A 22,616-nucleotide genomic window follows, 5' to 3' on the forward strand; every position below is an offset into this window, starting at 1 on the left:
AAGGAGTTTCCCAGAGCGTGCAGCCATTTGAAGTAGATGTATTGTGATTATATATTAGTCAAGAAAATGAATCGGTTCAAATTTTGGTTATTGATGTTGGAGAGTCATTGGGAGGTTTTCTGTTATGGGGATGATTGTAGCTATGAGAGAAATATATGACATAAATAGCAAGCACAGGATGGAATTCATGAGCCCTGGTGGTGTTGTAATATTTGCGATATAGCAAAAGGAATTTTGCGCAATGCCTTTCATATTTATTCGCTCTTTCAGTGAGTGATACAGGAAATGCTTTTGCGTTAAGATTTATGTAAGTGACCGTTTATAGCTTCCAAAACAGCTTGCAACTGTAAACCCCCTGTACGATTTGAGTGTTTCCTATCTCCTGGGAGTTTGTGAAGGCAGAAATATAAATGAAAGCAGTCTGATGTTGCTAACAAGTGCAAATCAGCTTAATTTCCAAACTTGAACTCCGTGTTTCATCCTTTCAGCACTTTAGCTTTGCTGAGCCCCGGTTTAATGTTTTGTACTAATACTAATTATTCAAAAAAAGAACACAGTCAAATCATGCACCCTGTAGGCTCAAACTCTATTAAGCTCAGTATGTTTTACAAAGGATAATCAACTGAAAGCTTTTATGTGGTAAATTGGCAATGTTTTTTTGTAAGATTGACAGATTGTATTGAGATCCAAGGATCCAAGATGGCGCCCAGGCCAGGGGACTCTTTGTGTGCTGATCACAGAAGTGGATCTGCAATCACGTATTACACCCACTCCACTCTTTCAAATCTCTACCCCAACAGCAGCATTTACCTGTACACGGTGGATGGCTTGATTGTAATCATGTATTGTCCCTCCACTGTCTGGTTAGCACGCAACAAAAGCTTTTCACTGTACCTCGGGACACGTAACAATAAACTAAACTAATACAGGAAAACAATTTGTCACCATTCAAGAGGATTCTTCAATGGCACACCATTTTGTGGTCAGAACATGGAATGTAGAGCAGTACTGCTAGTCTTTGACATTTCAACCCAGGGAAAAAGGTTCTGACTGTCTACCCTATCTATCTTTGCCTCTCATCATTTTACATGCTCCAATCAATTATCCCCTCAACCTCCAAAGCTGCAGAGAAAAGTTATGGAATGATTTTTGATTGTGAAATTCTTGTTGGCTGCTTCCGAGCTAATTTTTCTTCATCTGCATGGAGTAAACTCCGGCCCCTTGAAAACCATCGCTATTGTATGCCGTAAATGAAATGCTTTAATTTTTCAACTGATATTTTGTTATCCATCTTTTGTTCTAATAGCCATTTTTGGAAACAATTAGTAGAACTGCAGATGCTCTTTTACAAACATAGACACAAAGTGCTGGAGCAACTCAGCGGGACAAACAGCATCCCAGAGAACATGGATAGGTGACGTTTTGGGTCGGGGCCCTACAAAGGCTGACGAAGGGTCCCGATCCAAAACATCACCGATCTATGTTCTCCAGGGATGCGGCAGGCCTGCTGAGTTACTCCAGCATTTAAGGGCAGCACAGTAGTGCAGCGGTACAGTTGCTACCTCACAGGGCCTGACACCTGTTTGTTCGATCCTGACTATGGGTGCTGTTAGTATGGAATTTTCACATTCTCCCAGTGACCACGTGGGTTTTCTCCGGTTTTCTCCCACACCCCAAAGACGTGCAGGTTTGTAGGTAGGTTGATTTGGTTTCTGTGAATTGTAAATTGTCACCAGTGTGTAGGATAGTGCTAGGGTATGGGGTGATTGATGGTCAGCATGGTGGGCCTAAGGGCCTGTTTCTACACTATATTTCTAAATTAAAATAAACTAAGGTATCTTTTGTTCTAAACATTTAGTTTGATTTACATTTTTCAGGGCTGTTCTGTGCTCTTCTGAGTTTGATTATTTTGGTTCTTTACAAATAACGTGCTGGTGAAGCTTAAAGCCGCAAGTACTCACGACTGGTGGGGTTGACCAAGTTGATCAGCTTGTTAACCCTCTCCTCCAAGTCGTGCTGCTGTCTCTGAAGGACGCTGTTATTCATCGTTGCAGTGTTCAGTTGCTTCTCCAATTCCTCTATGACGGCATATTGTCGCGTCACCAAATCCTGGAGCTGTGCTTTCTCTTGTCTCAATGATTCGAGTTCAGCTGCGTGTTTGTCTTCTATCTCCGAGATTTTTTGTTCCAGCAAACTGATAAGAATTAAACAAAGGTACTTTAGCTTTTCTTGAAGTAATAGTTTTCTGACTGAAGTTAATTTTTCAGCGTATGTTTAGTGTGTATGTATTCATATGTTAACTCCATTTCATATGTACCATAGGTTTGGGATATTTGTGCAGTGAAAGCGTTCATTTAAACTTGCGTTCATTTTATCCACAAACTTCTGCGTGGAAATTAATTCTTCAAATGAACAATGAGCTACTTCCTCACTGATAACGTTTTGAACTGCCCAAGGCCCTAGGCTTTCAAATCCTTCCACAAGTGCTCCCACATTTTCACGAGTACTCCATCAAGTACAGACCCAGAGACGTCAAATGCTCGCCATATGTTAACCCAATCGTCCCCGAAAACCTCCTCTCCAATGCCAGCACAATCAGCCATGATTGAATGGTGGAGTAGACATGATGGACCAAATGGTCATAATGTCATAAGTGATAGGAGCAGAATTAGGCCAATCCATCAAGTCTGCTCTGTAATTCAATCATGGCTGATCTATCTCTCCCTCCTAAATCCATTCTCCTGCCTTCTCCCCATAAATCCCTGACCCCCATACTAATCAAGAATGTATCTATCTCTGCCTTTAAAATATCCATTGACTTGGTCTCCACAACCTTCTGTGCCAAAGAATTCCACAGATTCACCATCCTCTGAAGAAAAAAAATCCTTCCTAAAGGAACATTCTTTAATTCTGAGTTAAAACCTCTAGTTGTGACCTAGCAGAATGGCCTAGTTCTGCTCCTATAACATGAACATCTCTGCCCAACACTGTTCACAATACTCCAAATGTGGTCTGACCAGTGCCTTATAAAGCCTCAGCATTACATCCTTGTAGGTCTTCTCCATCCTGCCGTACGGAGGTGGAACAAGACCACAGAATGTCACCTGATCCAGCACCATTCAGCCCATTCCAGCAAGATTTCGGATAAGGTCCTCTCACTGATCGTAATTCAAGTGAGAGTGACAAATAATAGCACCCCCTTTTTTCTGCCCCTTAGTTTGATATAATGCATGCAATTGAATGTATCTCTTTAAAGACAACAGCTGCAATTAGACACAAGAAGATTAACCCAAGATTAATACTTTTTCTTTTGAGCAGAATTTGTGTACTTTTATTATGTAAAGAATGTGTACAAAATCTATCTGTATTTTCCCCAGTTTGCACTGCGTAGAATGGAATGCAAAATATTTTAAATTTGTGTGGAAATCAAGTTTTGTGGTTTTACTGAGGAATCTCAATGCAAGCTGTTGTGTAGTCTTTTTTTTTTATCTTTTGAAGCTTTTAAAGTCCAATTAATTTCATGCCTTGTTTTATTTGTATAATATTGTCAGTAAATTTATCAGTGAGGATTAATCGGTTAAGATAAAGCTCCTCAAGTATTGGGAACACCCTTACTAAATCAGTGAAGATTGCCTTAAATATAAGATCAACTACTTTTGTTGCATATCTTTCATAGAAACATAGAAACATAGAAATTAGGTGCAGGAGTAGGCCATTCGGCCCTTCGAGGCCATTCAATATGATCATGGCTGATCATCCAACTCAGTATCCCGTACCTGCCTTCTCTCCATGCCCTCTGATCCCCTTAGCCACAAGTGCCACATCTAACTCCCTCTTAAATATAGCCAATGAACTGGCCTCGATTACCCTCTGTGGCAGAGAGTTCCAGAGATTCACCACTCTCTGTGTGAAAAAAGTTCTTCTCATCTCGGTTTTAAAGGATTTCCCCCTTATCCTTAAGCTGTGACCCCTTGTCCTGGACTTCCCCAACATCGGGAGCAATCTTCCTGCATCTAGCCTGTCCAACCCCTTAAGAATTTTGTAAGTTTCTATAAGATCCCCTCTCAATCTCCTAAATTCTAGAGAGTATAAACCAAGTCTATCCAGTCTTTCTTCATAAGACAGTCCTGACATCCCAGGAATCAGTCTGGTGAACCTTCTCTGCACTCCCTCTATGGGAATAATGTCCTTCCTCAGATTTGGAGACCAAAACTGTACGCAATACTCCAGGTGTGGTCTCACCAAGACCCTGTACAACTGCAGTAGAACCTCCCTGCTCCTATACTCAAATCCTTTTGTTATGAAAGCTAACATACCATTCACTTTCTTCACTGCCTGCTGCACCTGCATGCCTACTTTCAATGACTGGTGTACCATGACACCCAGGTCTCGCTGCATCTCCCCTTTTCCTAGTCGGTCACCATTTAGATAATAGTCTGCTTTCCTGTTTTTGCCATCAAAATGGATAACCTCACATTTATCCACATTATACTGCATCTGCCAAACATTTGCCCACTCACCCAGCCTATCCAAGTCACCTTGCAGTCTCCTAGCATCCTCCTCACAGCTAACACTGCCCCCCAGCTTAGTGTCATCCGCAAACTTGGAGATATTGCCTTTTCATTCATTGTTCTTTATCATTTACATCACATCATCATCTACATCTCTTGTTTCATCATCGTCTATATCTCTTGCTTCCCTTATCCCTAACCAGTCTGAAGAATGGTCTTAACCCGAAGTGTCAACCATTCCTTCTCTCCAGAGATGCTGGCTGTCCCGCTGAGTTACTCCAGCTTTTTGTGTGTATCTTCATGGAAACTAGCTTTACGATCAACAACTAACAATGAGGGAACAAAAAACAAAACTGGCAGCATGAAAACCCAAGGCAGACTCATTCCTCGCAGCAAGTGATGACTGGAGGAGATACCCGAGGGGGGGAGGAAACAATCTGGTGTTAAACTGTAAAAGAAACTTGAGTGTATTTGATAAGATCTGAAGAAGTACAAACATTCGCACTGAAATGATTAAAGTCCCAGTTTTGCAGTTGTAGCAACATTTTTCAGCACAACTAAGATAAAAGTGCGTACAGATAACTCGTGGGGAAAAGCGGAAAAATATTTTAACAATGCCGCCCCGTGCAAAATAGCCGTAGTAAAATTGAATGATTGATGTTTGTGTCATAGAGTCATATAGTGTTGAAACAGGCCCTTAGGCCCAACTTGCCCACACCGACCAACATGTCCCATCCACACTCGTCCCGTCTGCCTGCGTTTGGCCCATATCCCTCTAAACCTGTCCTATCCATGCATCTGTCCAAATTTTTCTTAAATATTGCGATATCCCCTGCCTCAACTACCTCCTCTGGCAGCTCGTTCCATACCCCCACCACACTTTGTGTGAAAGAAATACCCCTCAGATTCCTATTAAATCTTTCCCCTTCATCTTAAACCTCTGTCCTCTGGTCATCGATTCCCCCACTCTGTTCAAGAGACTCTGTGCTTCTACCCGATCTATTCCTCTCATGATTTTGTACACCTCTATAAGATTACCCCTCATCCTCCAGCACTCCAGGAATAGAGTCGTAGCCTGCTAAACCTTTCCCTATAGCTCAGGCTCTCGAGTCTTTGCAACATCATCGTAAATCTTTTCCGTACCCTTTCCAAGTTATGCATTTTGAGTTTTAATTGGATCAGGCAAATTATTTCTGTTGACTTCAGTACTGACATACCAATAACGTGATGTGATGAGAGGAAAATATGGTTCCTTTCATTTTTAATGCTCTCATGTTGTTTTCGTATCTTTGCTCAAATGCGACCGTCTCTAATCCCCTTGTGTAGTGACACTTCAAGATTTGATTTATACAGTTAGGATAAACCAATTACGTGGTTGATTTGCATCCTGGAGTTTTGGGTCAAAGGTTTAGTTCCTGATGTGTTACCATGTTCAGATTAGTTTAGAGATACAGTGTGGAAACAGGCCCTTCAGCCCACTGAGTTGGCAACGACCAGCAATTCCCATACACTAGTTCTTTCCTACACACACTAGGGACAATTTACAATATTTATCAAAGCCAATTAACCTACAAACCTGTACTTCTTTGGAGTGTGGGAGGAAACTGGAACACCGAGGGAAAACCCATGCGGTAATGGGGAGAACATACAAACTCTGTGCAAACAGCACTGGTGGTCAGGATCGAACCCGTCCCTGGCGATGTAAGGCAGCAACTTAGCTGGGTGGGGCAAACAGAATGACGGGATTGGGTCAGGGGTGGGAATGCTGGAATAGGTATAGCGTGTGGAGGAAGTTGGCTCTGTAGTGTATTGGTTCATTACTGTGATGTGTACCGAGATGCAGTGAAAAACGTTGTTTGCATGCTATCCAGTCAAATCATGCTGTATATTGTGCCGGGATGGCACAGTGGCACAGTTGTAGAGTTGCTGCCTTGCAGCGCCAGAGACACGGGTTCGATCCTCACTGCAGGGGCTGTCTGCACAGAGTTTGTGAGTTCTCCCTGTCCCACGCTCCAAAGACGTACAGGTTTGGTGGTTAATTGGCATCTGTATAAATTGTAAATTGTCCGTAGCATGTGGATAAGATCAGTATATGGGGGTCGACGAGGAATCGGTGGGCTAAAGGGCCGTTTCCGCGCTGTATCTCTAAATTAAACTAAACCAGTGATTGTTTTTTTCTAAGGAATAACTGATACATGAACATAACTAATAATTAGGAGATTCGAGCCATGAGATAACAAAAACGGTTAATGCAACGAGAAATATACCAGAGTGCACAATATAGTCATAGCATTAGAGGGTAGAAAAATTACAGGTAAAAGTAGGGAGGAGCGTTTGATGGCTCCGGGCCTGTATTCACTGCAGTTTAGAAGGATGAGGGGGATAATCTCATTGAAATCTACGGGATAATGAAAGGCCTGGATAGACTGGATGTGGAGAGGATGTTTCCACTAGTAGGAGAGTCTAGGACAGCCTCATGATAAAAGAACGTACCTTTAGAAACAAGATGAGGAGGGATTTATTTTGTCAGAGGGTGGTGAATCTGTGAAATTCATTGCCACAGACGGCTGTGGAGGCCAAGTCATTGGGTATTTTTAAACAGAGATTGACAGATTCTTGATTAGTGAGGGTGTCAAAGGTTCCAGGGATAAGTCAGGAGAATGGGTTTGAGAGGGAAAAAGAGATCAGTCACAATCAAATGGCGGAGCAGACTCAACGGGTTCCAAATGGCCTAATTCTGCTCCTATGTCTTCTGATAAATAAAAAGTGCAAAGGCGGCAATGAGGTAGATTGGGAGATTGGGACTACATCCTTGGCTTGTGAAAAAAACATTATTAGTGGAATTTAGAAAAAAACTAGACCGTGAGGTTTTGGAACTTGAACTATTAAATTGAAAAAACGCAAAAGCATCACTCTGAATATTGTTGTTTATTCAGTAGAGTTACAGATAAAGTGCAGTGCAGATAGTATCTGGTTGTCCATGTCATCTTTCAGGGTGGAATGCAAACCACCAACAACCCTGCCAGAAAGCTACACACTGTCACTTTGTCCACTTCCTTGTTTTACTACTGTTTTGAAAGTCAAGCAAACTTGGGAATTCTTTCATTGATCTGCATTCTTAGCAGAAGAACGTATCTTAAAATGATAGTGTCTTGAAGCATTTGAAATATCCTATTGATTTAAACATTGTTCATCGTTGGCTGATCTATTGGTTGGCCAACCAACTATCCCTATCTGATACCAATGAAGTGCAAGGTGCAACATTATGGCTGTAATTCTGTACACAATGCCTTTATGAAGGATATGAGGAGGAATTTCTTTAGTCAGTGGGTAATGACGGCTGTGGGGGCCAAGTCATTGGGTATTTTTAATGCGGCGGTTGATATGCTCTTGATTAGTAAGAGCGTCAAGGGTTACAGGAAGAAGGCAGAAGAATGGAGTAGAGAGGTAAAGACAGATCAACCACGGTCGAATGACGGAGCAGACCCGATGGGCCGAATTCTGTAGAAACATAGAAAATAGGTGCAGGAGTAGGCCATTCGGCCCTTCAAGCCTGCACCGCCATTCAATATGATCGTGGCTGATCATCCAACTCAGTATCCTGTACCTGCCTTCTCTCCATACCCCCTGATCCCTTTAGCCACAAGAGCCACATCTAACTCCCTCTTAAATATAGCCAATGAACTGGTGATTTATGATTTATGAACTCATTCTATTTTTTATGAATTTATTCTGCACGATGGGTCTTTTCTCTTTATACTATCTGTTGTAGTTGTGTAATGGCTTGATTGTACACACGTTTAGTACAATTTGACACCAAAAATGTGTTTGCCTGGCTCAAACAGGCTCACATGTCATGAACATGGGGTGGCACGATGGCGTAGAGTTAGAGCTGCTGCCTTACAACGCCAGGCACACGGGTTTGATCCTGACTACGGGCACCGTCTGCACAGGTGTATGGAGTTTGTAAGTTCTCCCTGTGACCATGTGGGTTTTTTTACAGGGTGCTCCGATTTACTCCCACACTCCAAAGACGTACAGGTTTGAAGGTTAATTGGCTTCAGTAAAAATTGTAAATTGTCCCTGGTGTGGTGTGCAGGATGATCGCTGGCCAGCGCGGACTAGTTGGGCCGAAGGGCCTGTTTCCACGTTGTGTCTTTAAAGTAAGTTAAGTTTAGTTCTTAATAAGGCTAAAGAACCAAACTTTTGACTCAAGACCACAGAAGAAAACCTTTCTGAGAAATCGATCATTATAGGCAGCGACTGAACGTGGAATATTCCGGGGGTTATACACACAGCGACACAGACGCTGAGGACAGGTCTGCATTGTGAGTCAACTCAATGAGTCAAGTCCTCGAAATGTAACACTGGAGCCCTGAGTCTAACAGACCAAGTCAGGCAACTCCAGACATCCCATCTGGCAGAGATACCAAACTAAGATAAAGTGACCGTGATGCATAGTAGCCAAAATGAAAGGAAAGCTATTGGCTGTCTTGATGGTTTACTTACCCATTCTTATCATGCAGTTTTGTTATTTCATTAGTTTGGTCCATGATTTGTTTTTCCAATTTGTTTGTTGAGAGAGAATTTTCCAAAAGTTGGAGCTCAAGTCGAGATGTTTGATTCAGAACCTGGAAAAATCAGATGGAAATGTTTATCCTGGGGAAAATTTTTTTTTTAAAGGCTCTAATGCTATTTTGATTGGACCCGATAAAACTTACAGTGCATGCCAAGTGTTATTTCTGTCACCAAGAGAGTTTGTGACTTTTTCTTCTTTCCGAGGGTAAAAATTGTGTTTTGTTTAGGGATACAGTGGGGAAACAGGCCCCTTGGCCCACCGAGTCCGCGCCAACCAGCGATCCCCGCACACTAACACTATCCTACACACACTAAAGACAATTTACAATTATACCAAGCCAAGTAAACTACAAAGTGTGGGAGGAAACCGGCGATCCCAGAGAAAACTCACGCAAGTCACGGGAAGAATGTACAAACTACGTACAGACAACACTCATAGTCAGGATCGAACCCAGGTCTCTGGCGCTGCAAGGCAGCAACTCTACCGCTACACCACTGTGCTGCTCTCAAGAAAAATTCAATGCTGAATATTGTATTTTTGATATGAAGAAATAACATTGTGAAGGGAGCTTTTCACCAGAAAGAGCAGAAATATTTAGAAACTGGAAAAATGATGGTGCAGATAAATGCTTATCCAGAATAAGGAAGTAGAAGCTTCTCGGCTGAATTACATACAGATATATCTCCTGGAAACGTGTTATGTTTTGGAAAGTGTAATGGGTTAGGAAGTATTGCAAAAATATTATTTTCCACTGTATGGAACAGGCGGCAAGGTGGCGCAGCGTCAGAGTTGCTGCCTTGCAACACCAGAGACCCGTGTTCGACCCTGACTATGGTGCTGCTGTCTGTCTGTCTGTCCGGAGTTTGCATGTTTTCCTTGTAACCTGCGTGGGTTTTCTCCGGGATCTCTGGTTTCCTCCACATTCCAAACATCTACAGGTATGTAGTCCAACTGGCTTGGTATAATTGTAAATTGGTCCTGGGGTGTGTAGGATAGTGTACAAGGATCACTGGTCGGCATGGACTCGGTGGGCCAAAGGGACAATTTCCATGCTGTATCTAAATTAAACGAAACTAAATATGAACTGAAACGGTATTGGTTTATTATTGCCATGTGTACCGAGATATCATAAAAAACTATTTTGCTTGCTATCCGAACAGACCAACTGTTAGTGAGATCCTAACATGCATGACAATATCAGGTTGTGCAAAAGAGAAAGGAAGCAGCAGTGTTACAGCTGCAGAGAAAGAGCAGATTACAATAAATCCTTGGGGCTTTATGAGGTAGATTGGAAGATCGGTGTAAAGGAAATGGAGGAAAGTCTCAGCCCTTCAGGTGAAAAGGCGGGCGAGTCACCTGCAAAGCCGCAATGCTAGACATTGTATTCAGAGAAGCATTATGTATGGTAATAGTCCTGCTGGTCTATATGCAAAAATGTATTTCATTGTACCTTGGTGCACATGATAATAAATAAACCTTTGAACCATTGAGAATAAATCAAAAATTTTTGCCAGTTTTATACCCAATCTTGCCCTTCCCTATAAAGACTAACAAGTGGCTTGTGCTAGGGTTAGGCTTTCACCAGGCCTACCTTTTATCTAACAAGCCAGCTGCCTGACCCGCTTAGTTACTTCAGCACTTTGAGTTCTATGCAAGGTTCCAGCAACTCCAGTTCCTTGTGTCTAAGCTATTCTGCTGCCATCACAATGATACTGTCACAAGTGGTATCACATTGGTGTCTGGAACAATCATCAGCCGAGGAGCAGCACGGTGGCGCAGCGGTAGAGTTGCTGCCTCAAAACGCTAGAAACCCTGGTTGTGTCCTGACCACAGGTGCTGTCTGTACAGAGTTTCTACATTCTCCCTGTGACCGCCTGGGTTTTCATGAGTGCTCTGGTTTCCTCTCACACTCCAAAGATGTACAGGTTTGTAGGTTAATTTGACTTCGACATGGGGCGACCACCGGTCGGCGTGGACTCAGTGGGCCTGTTTCCACGCTGTATCTCTGATCTAAATTAAATTAAACAATTAATATTTCACAGTTCTGTCTTCAAGTAGTATCACATCACAGAGGAACTGACATCAGATTGATCCAGGAATTCACATCTGTTCCTCCGCGTCCAAGAATTATGTTTTGTTTTTAAACATGGAACCCAATGTCTCATCCATCAGATTAAAGATATAATAAAGATAAGGACACAGAAGCCTTTATTGTTGTAATCAAATTTCCAGTCAAATCAGAGATGATATGTGGTACAGTGATGCGGCAATAGAGCTGCTGCCTTACAGTACCCGAGACCCAAGTTCGATCCTGACTATGGGTAATGCCTGCACAGAGTTTTTACGTGACCACGTGGGTTTTCCCCAGGAGATCTGGTTTCCTTCCACACTCCAAAGACATACAGGTTTGCAGTTTAATTGGCTTTGGAGGAAAATAATTTGTAAATTGTCCCTTGTGTGTAGGATAGTGCTAGTGTATGGGATGATCACTGATTGGTGTGGACTCGGTGGGCCGAAGGGCCTCTTTCCGTGCTTTATTAAGAGCAGTATATTGAGGGGAAGAAAAGTCATAATTCGATGCAGGGAAAATTTTAAAGCGTGTACACTGGTATCATCAACTGAGAGATATAACCAGTAAATAGAATACAGGTCCCTCACCGATTTTCCAGCAACTGGTGGTCTACTCCTCTACCCCCCCCCCCCCCCACCCCCCAGCAATTCCTCTGAAATTGTGGCACCAAGGCTAGGTGAGGCGGCCAATCTCAACCTCATCTGGACTTCCACGCTGAATGACGGTTCGAATCTGTCCCCTGTGGCTGGGGCTCTGGAACCCTGGCCCGGCCAGAGCCAACAGATCCGGCTTTTCGTTTGTGACCTCTGTTGGTCCGGCAAAACGGATAATGTGAGATTTACTAGAATGTTGCCTGGGTTTCAGCAACTAAGTTACAGAGAAAGGTTGAACAAGTTAGGGCTTTATTCTTTGGCGCGCAGAAGGTTAAGGGGGGACTTGATAGAGGTTTTTAAAATGATGAGAGGGATAGACAGAGTTGACCTGGATAAGCTTTTCCCACTGAGAGTAGGGAAGATTCAAACAAGGGGACATGACTTGAGAATTAAGGGACAGAAGTTTAGGGGTAACATGAGGGGGAACTTCTTTACTCAGAGAGTGGTGGCTGTGTGGAATGAGCTTCCAGTGAAGGTGGTGGAGGCAGGTTCGTTTTTATCATTTAAAAATAAATTGGATAGTTATATGGACGGGAAAGGTATGGAGGGTTATGGTCTGAACGCAGGTGTATGGGACTAGGGGAGAATACGTGTTCGGCACGGACTAGAAGGGTTGAGATAGCCTGTTTCCGTGCTGTAATTGTTATGTGGTTATATGGTTATAATCCAGAAATGCTGTGGAACCAATGGTGCCGGAAAATCAGTGGTGGGCTGTACTTTCAATCGCTTTCTGATAAGCTGAACTTCAGCAATAAGTTGCATTTGCAAACATGTCAAATGTGAGCGGCTGTTTACGATTAGTCTGGGGAGGAAAAGGGGAAAAGAAAACTAGGGACAAATCCCATGTAGGAAAGGGTCAATGTGGAAATGGTGGAATTTGGAAATATTGATCAGATGCAAAGATGGGTTGAATGAGAACCAAAATGCAATTTTTCTCATTACTGAGGCAAGATTTGACAAACAGATTTTCTGTTGATGCGATATTCATCAAAAGAAAAACCATCTATCATTCTTGTGCAGCACAGTGACGCTGTAAGTTGCTGTCTTACAGCGCCAGAGACCCAAGTGCGATCCTGACTACCAGTGCTACCTGCATGGAGCTTGTACGTTCTCCCCGTGACCTCCGTGTGTTTTCTCCGGAATCTCCAGTTTTCTCCCACACTCCAAAGACGTACAGGTATGTAGGTTAATTGACTTATTATTGTACATTTCTGTAGTGTGTGTTGGTTATGGTGCAGTGATCAGTGGTCAGCCTGGACTCAGTGAGTCGAAGGGCCTGTTTCCACGCTGTATCTCTAAACTAAACTAAACTAAATCCTGCAGTGTTTCAGGTGCTTGGTATCCTGTGCCAGCTCTTCCTCAAACAATATCTTAACCTTAGAGAAACAAAGAAATGCAGGTGCTGGATTACAACAAAAAACACAATGTACTGGAATAACAGCAGGGCAGGCAGCATCTCTGGTGAACATGAACATGTGATGTTTTGGGTCGGTCTCTTCTTCAGACTGCAGTTTCTCTTATCTCCGTTTTATGGACATATATCTATCTACCTGCTTTGTGAGGTTTTGTTCCTGTCCTGTTATCTAATTTATATTTCCTAATTGGACAGATCACTCCTTCAGGCTGTGATGATAGAACCTCATTGTCCGCAGAGTGTGCAACAGTGAAGAGTGCACAGTGTGTAAAAGGGTCCCGACCTGAAACGTCACCTATCCATGTTCTCCAGAGATGCTGCCTGACCCGTTGAGTTACTCCAGCTTTCTGTGTCCTTTTCTCAGAATTATTTTTTTATTGATCCTTGACCCCACTACACCGCACCAGTTATTGCCACACCTGAAAGTTAATTGCAAAACTGAAACTATGATAAAATGCCGGTTTCATCTATCATTGGTGATGGAACCTTTTTGATGTGGTGAATTGAAAGTAAGGGGCAGCACAGTGGTGCAGCAGTAGAGTCGCTGCCTTACTGTGCCAGAGACCCGGGTTCAATCCTGACCACGGGTGCTGTCTGTGTGGAGTTTGTACGTTCTCCCTGTGACTGCGTGGGTTTTCTCCAGGTGCTCTGATTTTGTCCCACACTCCAAATACATACAGGTTTGTTGGTTCATTGGCTTTGGTATAATTGTAAATTTTCCCTAGTATGTAGGATAGTGCTAATGTACGGGGTGATTGATGGTCGGCGCAGACTTGGTGGGCTGATTGGCCTGTTTCTGCGCTGTATATTTAAGGTCCAATGTACTCAACGTCGCAATCTTGTTTTGCTTCACTATGTCCTTGCTCTTTCCTATTTCTGATATCTCCTCTGATATCGAGCATCTTCAATGTCACCTCCCTCACCACTTCAAGCTGCCCCTCTCTTGATCAACTGCAGTCTTGACGCTTTGAAATCCCCCCCCCCCCCCCCACCCCACCCAAGCCTTTCTCCCTCGGCACCCTTCTCCTCCTAAGACCAAGCGCTGTCCTAAACATTCACACTCCACGTTTAAGTGCCTCAACCAGCTCTGTTTGTACAGCTTGTGGTGAAGCAATTATTTATGGAATGGGGCAGCTGTTCAAACAGAGCAAAATGGTCGATATTAAATCTAAACTTCGCAAATGAAAAATTCCCTCGTGATGCAATACACCGCATTTTTGGTTCAATTTCTCTGTGACTCAAAAGATTGGCCACATTTTTCATTTCTCACAGTTGCACAACACTTTGCTTGTTTTATTGAGAATTCAAGGTTTTATTACTTGATTGCTAACTCACCAAAATGTGAGGTATTGTGCTCAAATTGCATTCATCACCTCTCTTGTTCACATTATAATTTATCAGCACTATAATGTAGTATGGTGTGACTGACCACACATTAACCACAAGTTCATGAAGATGAATGTAAAATGTTGCTGTCATTGAATTTCATATTTCCAATGAATCGGATGCCTCAGCGAAAATGTAAGTGTTCTTAGAGATAAGTAACTTGGTTTATCTCCTTGTGTTGTCAATTATTTGGTTTATCTCCTTGTGTTATCAATTAACCCAACAGTTACTCTTCACTCACTCCCCAAAAGAAAGGTAGCCATTTACCGTTTGAAATTAAGGTCTCATGTTGATCTTAACACAGCATGAACTTCCTTTGAACTTCATTTTTGCATTTATTGCTTTTCACTTCGTTCTTCTGAGGTCTGCAAGCAATTATTGAGGAAAACTGAATTACTCTGGTAGGGAAATCCAAAAGCAGTGGGTATTCTTCGAAAACTTTATTGTTATTGAAATTGAGTTATTTAGTGTATAATTGGAGAAGTTGCTCATCACTCTATTCTGAGTTTGTTTATAGGCTTTTTAGGAATAGATTCATAAATAGAGTTGGGGAATCAAGAACCAGAGGGCATAGTTTAAGGTGAGGAGGGAAAGATTTAATAGGAACCCGAGGGGTAAAGATTTAATAGGAACCCGAGGACTAGTGTGGTGCAAATTGGGCCGAAGGCCCTGTTTCCACACTATGACTTACAGAATCACGGGACATGGGGAGAAGGCAGGAACAGGGTACTGAATTTGGTTGATCAGCCATGATCATATTGAATGGCGGTGCTGGCTCGAAGGGCTGAATGGCCTACTCCTGCACCTATTTTCTATGTTTCTATGACTGTCTTACTTTTGCGAACTTTTCATCAGTATAAATACATTAAATACATTGTCATCAAAGTAGTTAAAATAAGTTACAGGCCTCAGTGGACCCAGCACTAGATCACTGTGGTACACCACTGTTGCCAACCCTCCCATCAGAGAAACAACCCTCCACCGCAACCCTATGACTCACAAGACATAGGAGCAGCCTCTAGGCCATTCATCCCATCGAGCATGCTCCATCAATCGATCATGGCTGATCTATTTTTCCCTCTCCACCCCATTTTCCAAGCCTTCTGTTAACCTTTGATTCCATCAAGTTACTTTGTTAGTTCAAGTTCCTGTGCATCTATATCACCAGCAACCTAATCTGGTCACTGCTCAACGAGGCAGAGATCACGAAAGCCTATTAATTTTCTTTGGAATTAAGCAAGTCCACGAGGATTATTTTGAATTTCTACAGATGCGCCACAGAAAGTCTTCTGACAGGATGCATCTCGGCCTGGTGTGGCAACTGCTGTGAACACGGAATTTCATTGCATCCTGGTTCTAATTTTAGTTATACAGTGTTAATATAGGCCCTTCGGCCCTTCCAGTCCACGTCGACCAGCGATTCCCCTCGTGTCCCGACACACTAGGGACAGTTTACAGAAGCCAATTACCGACAAACCCACACGCCTTTGGAACGTCATGGGAAACCGGAGCTCCCAGAGAAAACCCACGTGGTCCAAACTCCGTACAGACAGCACCCATAGTCAGGATCGAACCCGGATCTTTGACGCTGTGAGGCAGTGACTCTACCACTGCACCACCGTGCCCCTCTAGATGAAATGCAATGATTTAGGTAAACTACTTACCTGAGCTTCCACATGTGTTAATTTGCGAGTTTGTTCAGCCGTCTGAGTGAGTAGACTTGTTCCTATTTCTAACATGGTTGCTGTCTGGTTTTGTACTGCATTCTGTTGGATCTGCACCATTTCACTTTTCATGTTGTCTTGGATATAGTTTTCAAGCTGCAATAAGAAAATCACAGTTTTCAGTCCATTTACTGAATTTTAAAGGCAAGGATGGGTTAAACATTTCCTGACCCCAAAAATCACCGTTGATAGGATAGTCAGTCTGAACTCTTTTCTCGTGATGGAAACAACAAATACTAAAGGGTTTAGTTTAGTTTGGCTTAGAGATACAGCACGAAAACAGGCCCTTTGGCCTTCTAAGTCTGCGCCGACCAGCAATTCCCTTACATTAATACTATCCTACATACGAGGGACAATTTACATGTGTACCGAGCCAATTAACCCACAAACCTGCACATCTTTATAGTGTGGAAGGAAATTGGAGGACCCAGACAAACCCCACGCATTTCGCCCAGTTCTCATGCTCTGTTGTGAGAAATGCTGTGATCAACGAGAATTTCAAAACTAATATCAACTGCATGGGCCGCAGGTGTTGCAGAACCGGGGCCGAGGGAGGGATGGAAGCAGAATCAGCGGCGGGGACAGATGCGGACGGGGAGCCGGGGCTGGCGAGTGTTTGCGGGACTGGCGAGTCGCTTGCTGCAGCTCCGGCCATGGAGCGGTCTCAGTGCAAGAGTCCCGGGCCATCAGAGGCGCCGGAAGCGTTGTGCTGCTGCCTTGAGAGTCTCTGTGCCGAATTCGCCCTGGTGACCGGCATGGACCAGGCTATGGCTCGGTGCATCCTGGAGGACAACAAGTGGCTGCTGGAAGTAGGTACCAAGCACTGGGTAGAAGCGGTGGAAGATAGTGGCCTTCAAATGGGGGTGGTTGGAGAAAGCATCCTGCTTGCCTGCTAGATTTTAACTTTCTGTAACTGCAGCCGGGGGAGTTCAGAATCAGGGGTCACACAGTTCAAGAATAGGGGTAGGCCATTAGGACTGAGATGAGGACAAACTTTCTTCACCCAAAGAGTTGTGATTCTGTCGAATTCTCTGCCACGGTAGGCTGTGGAGACCAATTCACTGGATGTTTTCAAGAGAGTTACATTTAGCTCTTGGGGCTAACGAAATCAAGGGATATGGGGAAAAAACAGGAAAGAGGTACTGATTTTAGATGAACAGCCATGATCATATTGAATGGCAGTGCTGGCTCGATGGGCAAAATGGCCTATTCCTGTAACTATTTTCTATGTTTCTATGCTTGCGTATATGGCTTCAAAACTCGATCACTTGATTTTGAAGCATTCACGCATGGTGGAAGTACAATGTAGTCATAGAGTGATACAGTGTGAAAACTGGCCCTTCGGCCCAACTTGCCCACACCCGCCAACATGTCCCAGCTACGCTATCTGCTTTTGGTCCATACCTCCAAACCTGTCCTATCCATGTATCAGTCTAACTGTTTCTTAAATGGTGGGATAGTCCCTGCCTCAACTACCTCCTCTGGCAGCTTGTTCCATACACCCATCACCCTTTGTGTGGAAAACGTTACCCCTTAAAAAGTTACCTTAAAAATACTTCAAACAAAAATCATTGAAATCATACTTCTACAATGTACTAAAACATGATTTTAATACATCAAATTTCAAAAAGAGGTCACCCCCCTCCCAAACCCTCCCCCCACTTGGTCGCCCCACTGCCTCGCTGGGTACCCCCAAGGCCAGTGATCGCTCAGCCCCCCCTACTTTAAAAAATGCTCCGCGGCCGCTGGTACAGACGGAGAACACTGCCAGATGTGAGCGGGGAACTGTGGCCAGTTGTCCGTGATGTCTGGATCCTAATGCTCAGAGCTTCGTGTTTCAGAGTTGGCTAATGTTATTGATTTGTAATTAGCCCAATTTGTAATTAGTTGACAAAACCTTAATTTATTAATCCGGAATATCCAGGGGGATGGGTTAAGTGTAATATTAAAATGACATGCAAGGTGTCAGGCTGTCTGTCACAACATACAGCCCAGATAACCCATTATTTCCTTCAGTTAAATATTGGGAAGGTAGCACTATTGTCATTTGCCACTCAGCTATAATGTTAGTTTATCTCACTGACTATTTCTAACCCCCCACCCAAATTCCTTTGACAGGTTGAATAGAAATGTCCCCAATCTTGTTGTTTTATTAATTGAACACATAGATGAACATCCTCAAGGAGTGTAATCAGATGGAAACTGATTCAGATGCTGTTTAAGAGCTTGTTCCAAGAAGGGGCATATTTTAAAGGAGTGACAGAGATACTTACAGGGGAATGTGTGAGGAGGTTATTATTTGTCTTTAGTTTTAGCTTGAACAAGGACATCTGAAGATTCAAAGTTTAATATAGTAATTGTGTTGATACTGACTCCAACCAACCACATAATGAATATCATCCATTCCGGATGTTTTATTTCTCTGATGCCATTTAAACTTCACTTGGATTTCAATCACTTCAACGCTAAAGTAATTGGGAATGGGCGCATTGGAACAAAAATTTGCCCTTGGTACATATTACCTGTAATATAATAATGTATGCATGTTAGTAGGTGAAATCAAAACTAAGATCTTTTTATCATTGTTGTGTTATGAATACCACAGAAAATATTATGTACTCTCAAGATCACATTAAATAGAATATTATTGCTTAAAGTTATTAAAGTTATATATATATAAAGTTATTGGACTTTGCATTTTGGAAAAGTCCCAGCTGAGAGGAAGACAGCAAAATACTGAAAATATTGGGGGTGAAAATGACTTCAGGACAGTTTGTTAGAAAAATGAAGGAAATGGTAACAGAATACATACAGCTGAGTGAATATAATTTTATGGATGAGAAATTGTGTTCAACCAATTGATGACTTCTTTGACAAAGTAACTAGCATGTTAGATAACAAGGAAGCCAATGGATGTAGCATATTTTGTTATACAATTTTTACAAAACTGTCCTAGCCATGTACCCATCTAACTGTTTCTTATATGTTGGGATAGTCCCTGCCTCAACTACCTCAAGCAGCTTGTTCCATACATCCACAACCCTTTGTGTGAAAACGTTACCCCTCAGATTCCTATTAAATCTTTTCCCTTCACCTTAAACCTGTGTCCTCTGATCCTCGATTCACCTACTCTGGGCAAGAGACTGCATCTACCCAATCTATTCCTTTCATGATCTTATACACCTCTACAAGATCCTCCTGCACTCCAAGGAATAGAGTCCCAGCCTACTCAACCTCTGCCTATAACTCAGACCCTCTGGTCCTGGCAACATCCTCGTAAATCTTCCCTGTACCCTTTCCAGCTTGACAACATATTTCCTATAACATGGCTGGATGATCAGCCATGATCATATTGAATGGCGGTGCAGGCTCGAAGGGCCGAATGGCCTACGCCTGCACCTATTTTCTATGTTTCTATGTTAACACGGTGCCCAGAACTGAATACAATATTCTAAATGTGGCCTCACCAACGTCTTATACAACTGCAACATGACCTCCTAACTTCTATACTCAATGCTCCTGCTGATGAAGGCCGATGTGCCAAACGCCTTTTTGACCACCCGATCTACCTGCGACTCCACCTTCAGGGAGCTATGCACCTACACTCCTAGATCCCCCTGCTCTACAACACTCCCCAGTGCCCTACCATTCACTGTGTAGGTCCTGCCCACGTTAGACTTCCCAAAATGCAACACCTCACATTTCTCTGCGTTAAATTGCATCAACCATTCCTCAGCCCACCTGACCAATTGAGATATTGCTGCAATTTTTTCACAACTATCTTCACTATCTGAAAAACCTCCCACTTTTGTATCATCTGCAAACTTGCTCATCTCTCCATGTATGTTCTCATCCAAAACTAGTACTATCCTACACCCTCGTAATAATTTTATAATTTACAGAAGCAAATAACTTACAAACCTGGACGTCTTCAACTGGGTGGGAAAAAACCCACGCAGTCACGGGCAGAACATACAAACTCCGTACAGACAGCACCCATAGTCAGGTTCAAACTCTACCACTGTGCCACCGTGCCACTTATCTCCTCAGCTCACAACCAAGATTCATGTAGAAATGCTAATTGACACAGTCTGCTGTCATAAAATCATTTTTGATTTATTGCTATATTCCGCCAACTGTTTTGAAAGCAAGATAAATTTGTCATTAATTATTTTAAGAAAAATGGCATGGAAATTTCCCAAGTATCCCTTGAGAGTCCAAGTATATAATAACCATTGATTATGTATCATCCATGGCTTTAGTTCTTTATTTGATTATTCCAGTTTATTACTGCAAACAATGATCTACTAATTATGAAGTAATGCAGGGACAGATTTAGGCTAATCCGCTATTTAGGACAGCAAGTTGTGGGATCGGCAAACATTTTACTTATTGCGCATTCAACACTGCAAGTTCAGCATGACCTTTCAAGGCTTGGGCTCTTAATAATGTAAACTATTGTGAAATTATTTATTGTTTCAAGGGAGCATAGGAGCGCGGGGGCCTGGGGAGATTAAAGGGAGCACAGGAGACTAGGATCTGGACCATTTGACTGGAACACAGCACACTAGGATCTGGAGCATTTGACTGGAACACAGCACACTAGGATCTGGAGCATTTGAAGTGAACTCAGGACACTCGGATCTGGACAGTATCAAGGGAACACAGGACACTAGGATGCGGAGAGTTTCAAGCAAGTGCAGGAAACTAGTATCCGGATATATTCAGGTGAGTGTGGAGGTCTGGGATATGGAGAGTTTCAGGAGAGCACAGAAGCCAGAGTCCGGAGTGTTTTGAGTGATCACGAGTGTCAAGGCCTGGAGCATTTCAAAGGGGCACAGGAGTGGGATCTGGAGGGTTACCTGGGCGGCACAGTGGAGAGCAGCCTCCTCACAGCGCCAGAGACCCAGGTCCGATTCTGACCTCGGGTGCTGTCTGTCCATGGAGTTTGTACGTTCTCCCTGTGACCGCGTGGGTTTTCTCCGGGTGCTCCGCTTTCCTCCACACTCCAAAGAAGTGCAGGTTTGTAATTAATTGGCCTCTGTAAATTGCACCTGACGTGTCGGGAGAGAATGAGAAAGTGGGATAGCATAGAACTAGTGTGATCGGGTGATTGATGGCCGGCGTGGAATAGGTGGGTCGAAGGGTCTGTTTCCACACGGTATCTCTGAAGACTAAAATGTTTCAAGACAGCACAGGAGACCGGCACTGGGAGAGTACAGATGCCAGGCACCGTGAAGTTTTAGGAGAAATGAGGATTTAGGAATTAGCGTTTGCTCAACCAGATGCCACATCATCTGGGTTTCTGAACAACAGGATACGGATTATTGGAGATAGGCACAAAAAGCTGGAGAAACTTAGCGGGTCGGGCAGCATCTCCTGAAGAAAAGAAATAGGTGACGTTTTTTTGGTCGAGACCCTTCTTCAGCCTGTGAGTCAGGGGAAAGGGAAACGATAGATACAGACGGTGACGTAGAGAGATATAGAACAATGAATGAAAGATATGCAAATAAGTAACGATGATAAAGAAACAGGCCATTGTTAGCTGCGTGCTCGGTGAGAACGAGTACAGACAATGAGACTTAACAAGACGACTTTGAAGCTGGCATGACCTGGGTGGGGTAGGGATGGACAAAGAGGGGATGCAAGGGTTACTTGAAGTTTGAGTAATCAATATTCATACCACTTGAAGTTAGAGAAATCAATATTCATACCACTTATTGTCGCATTATCGGAGTTTAACTGTCATTTACAAAAACCTCTGTGAAGTTTGCAAGTTTGAAAAGTAATGATGTTAAGTATCTCCAAATGAGATGCTTTACAGTATTTGCCCTGCCCCTTGATCCTTGCGATGGGGCAAACGGACAAGCGGGGTTTAGTCCTGATATCAAGCTCCAATGCAGTTAGTGAAGCAGGATTTGAAGGTGATGTTGAGGGAAATCTTCAGTTTTTCGGAGTCGTTTAATTTGCGCTCTGCATGATCCCAAGTGGTAATCTAAACAACTGTGCTCTTTTTGGATCCCCATAAGGAGATTTGGAAATACTGCCAAATTCATGGGAACACGATACAAATGAGAAACTCCATATTTATAGAATGAGAGAGACTCTCTCAAGCAGCATCTGCATTTTTACTGATGACCTCCCTCAGTATAGCTGCCAATGGGATGACAAAATGTAGGATTTGTTTTTAAGATGACGTACATCCATCTGACATAAAAAATGATTTATTTGTGGATCGAAGACAGGAATGTTTTTTTGGAAATCACTGTGTAACCTAT

The 22,616-nt window shown here is 43.0% G+C and overlaps 1 protein-coding gene and 1 long non-coding RNA gene across 2 annotated transcripts in view; one reads left to right on the plus strand and one right to left on the minus strand.

The window, feature by feature from the left end:
- The window catches only part of LOC129697531 (uncharacterized), a 65,910-nt gene extending 51,958 nt beyond the window's left edge, over positions 1-13,952 (plus strand). Inside the window, exon 3 of the long non-coding RNA XR_008723540.1 lies at positions 12,866-13,952. This is a non-coding gene — a long non-coding RNA (uncharacterized LOC129697531). The remainder of the gene's footprint in view (positions 1-12,865) is intronic.
- Positions 1-22,616, minus strand: part of LOC129697528 (angiopoietin-2-like) — an 88,582-nt gene that overhangs the window by 37,810 nt on the left and 28,156 nt on the right. The window contains exons 2-4 of the mRNA XM_055636179.1: positions 16,279-16,434; positions 9,021-9,142; positions 1,962-2,194 (exon numbers count right to left, since the gene is read on the minus strand). Of these exons, the coding sequence (XP_055492154.1) occupies positions 1,962-2,194; positions 9,021-9,142; positions 16,279-16,434 (511 nt within the window). The remainder of the gene's footprint in view (positions 1-1,961; positions 2,195-9,020; positions 9,143-16,278; positions 16,435-22,616) is intronic.

Source organism: Leucoraja erinacea, chromosome 5, assembly GCF_028641065.1.
Source record: "Leucoraja erinacea ecotype New England chromosome 5, Leri_hhj_1, whole genome shotgun sequence".
Classification (NCBI taxonomy): domain Eukaryota; kingdom Metazoa; phylum Chordata; class Chondrichthyes; order Rajiformes; family Rajidae; genus Leucoraja; species Leucoraja erinaceus.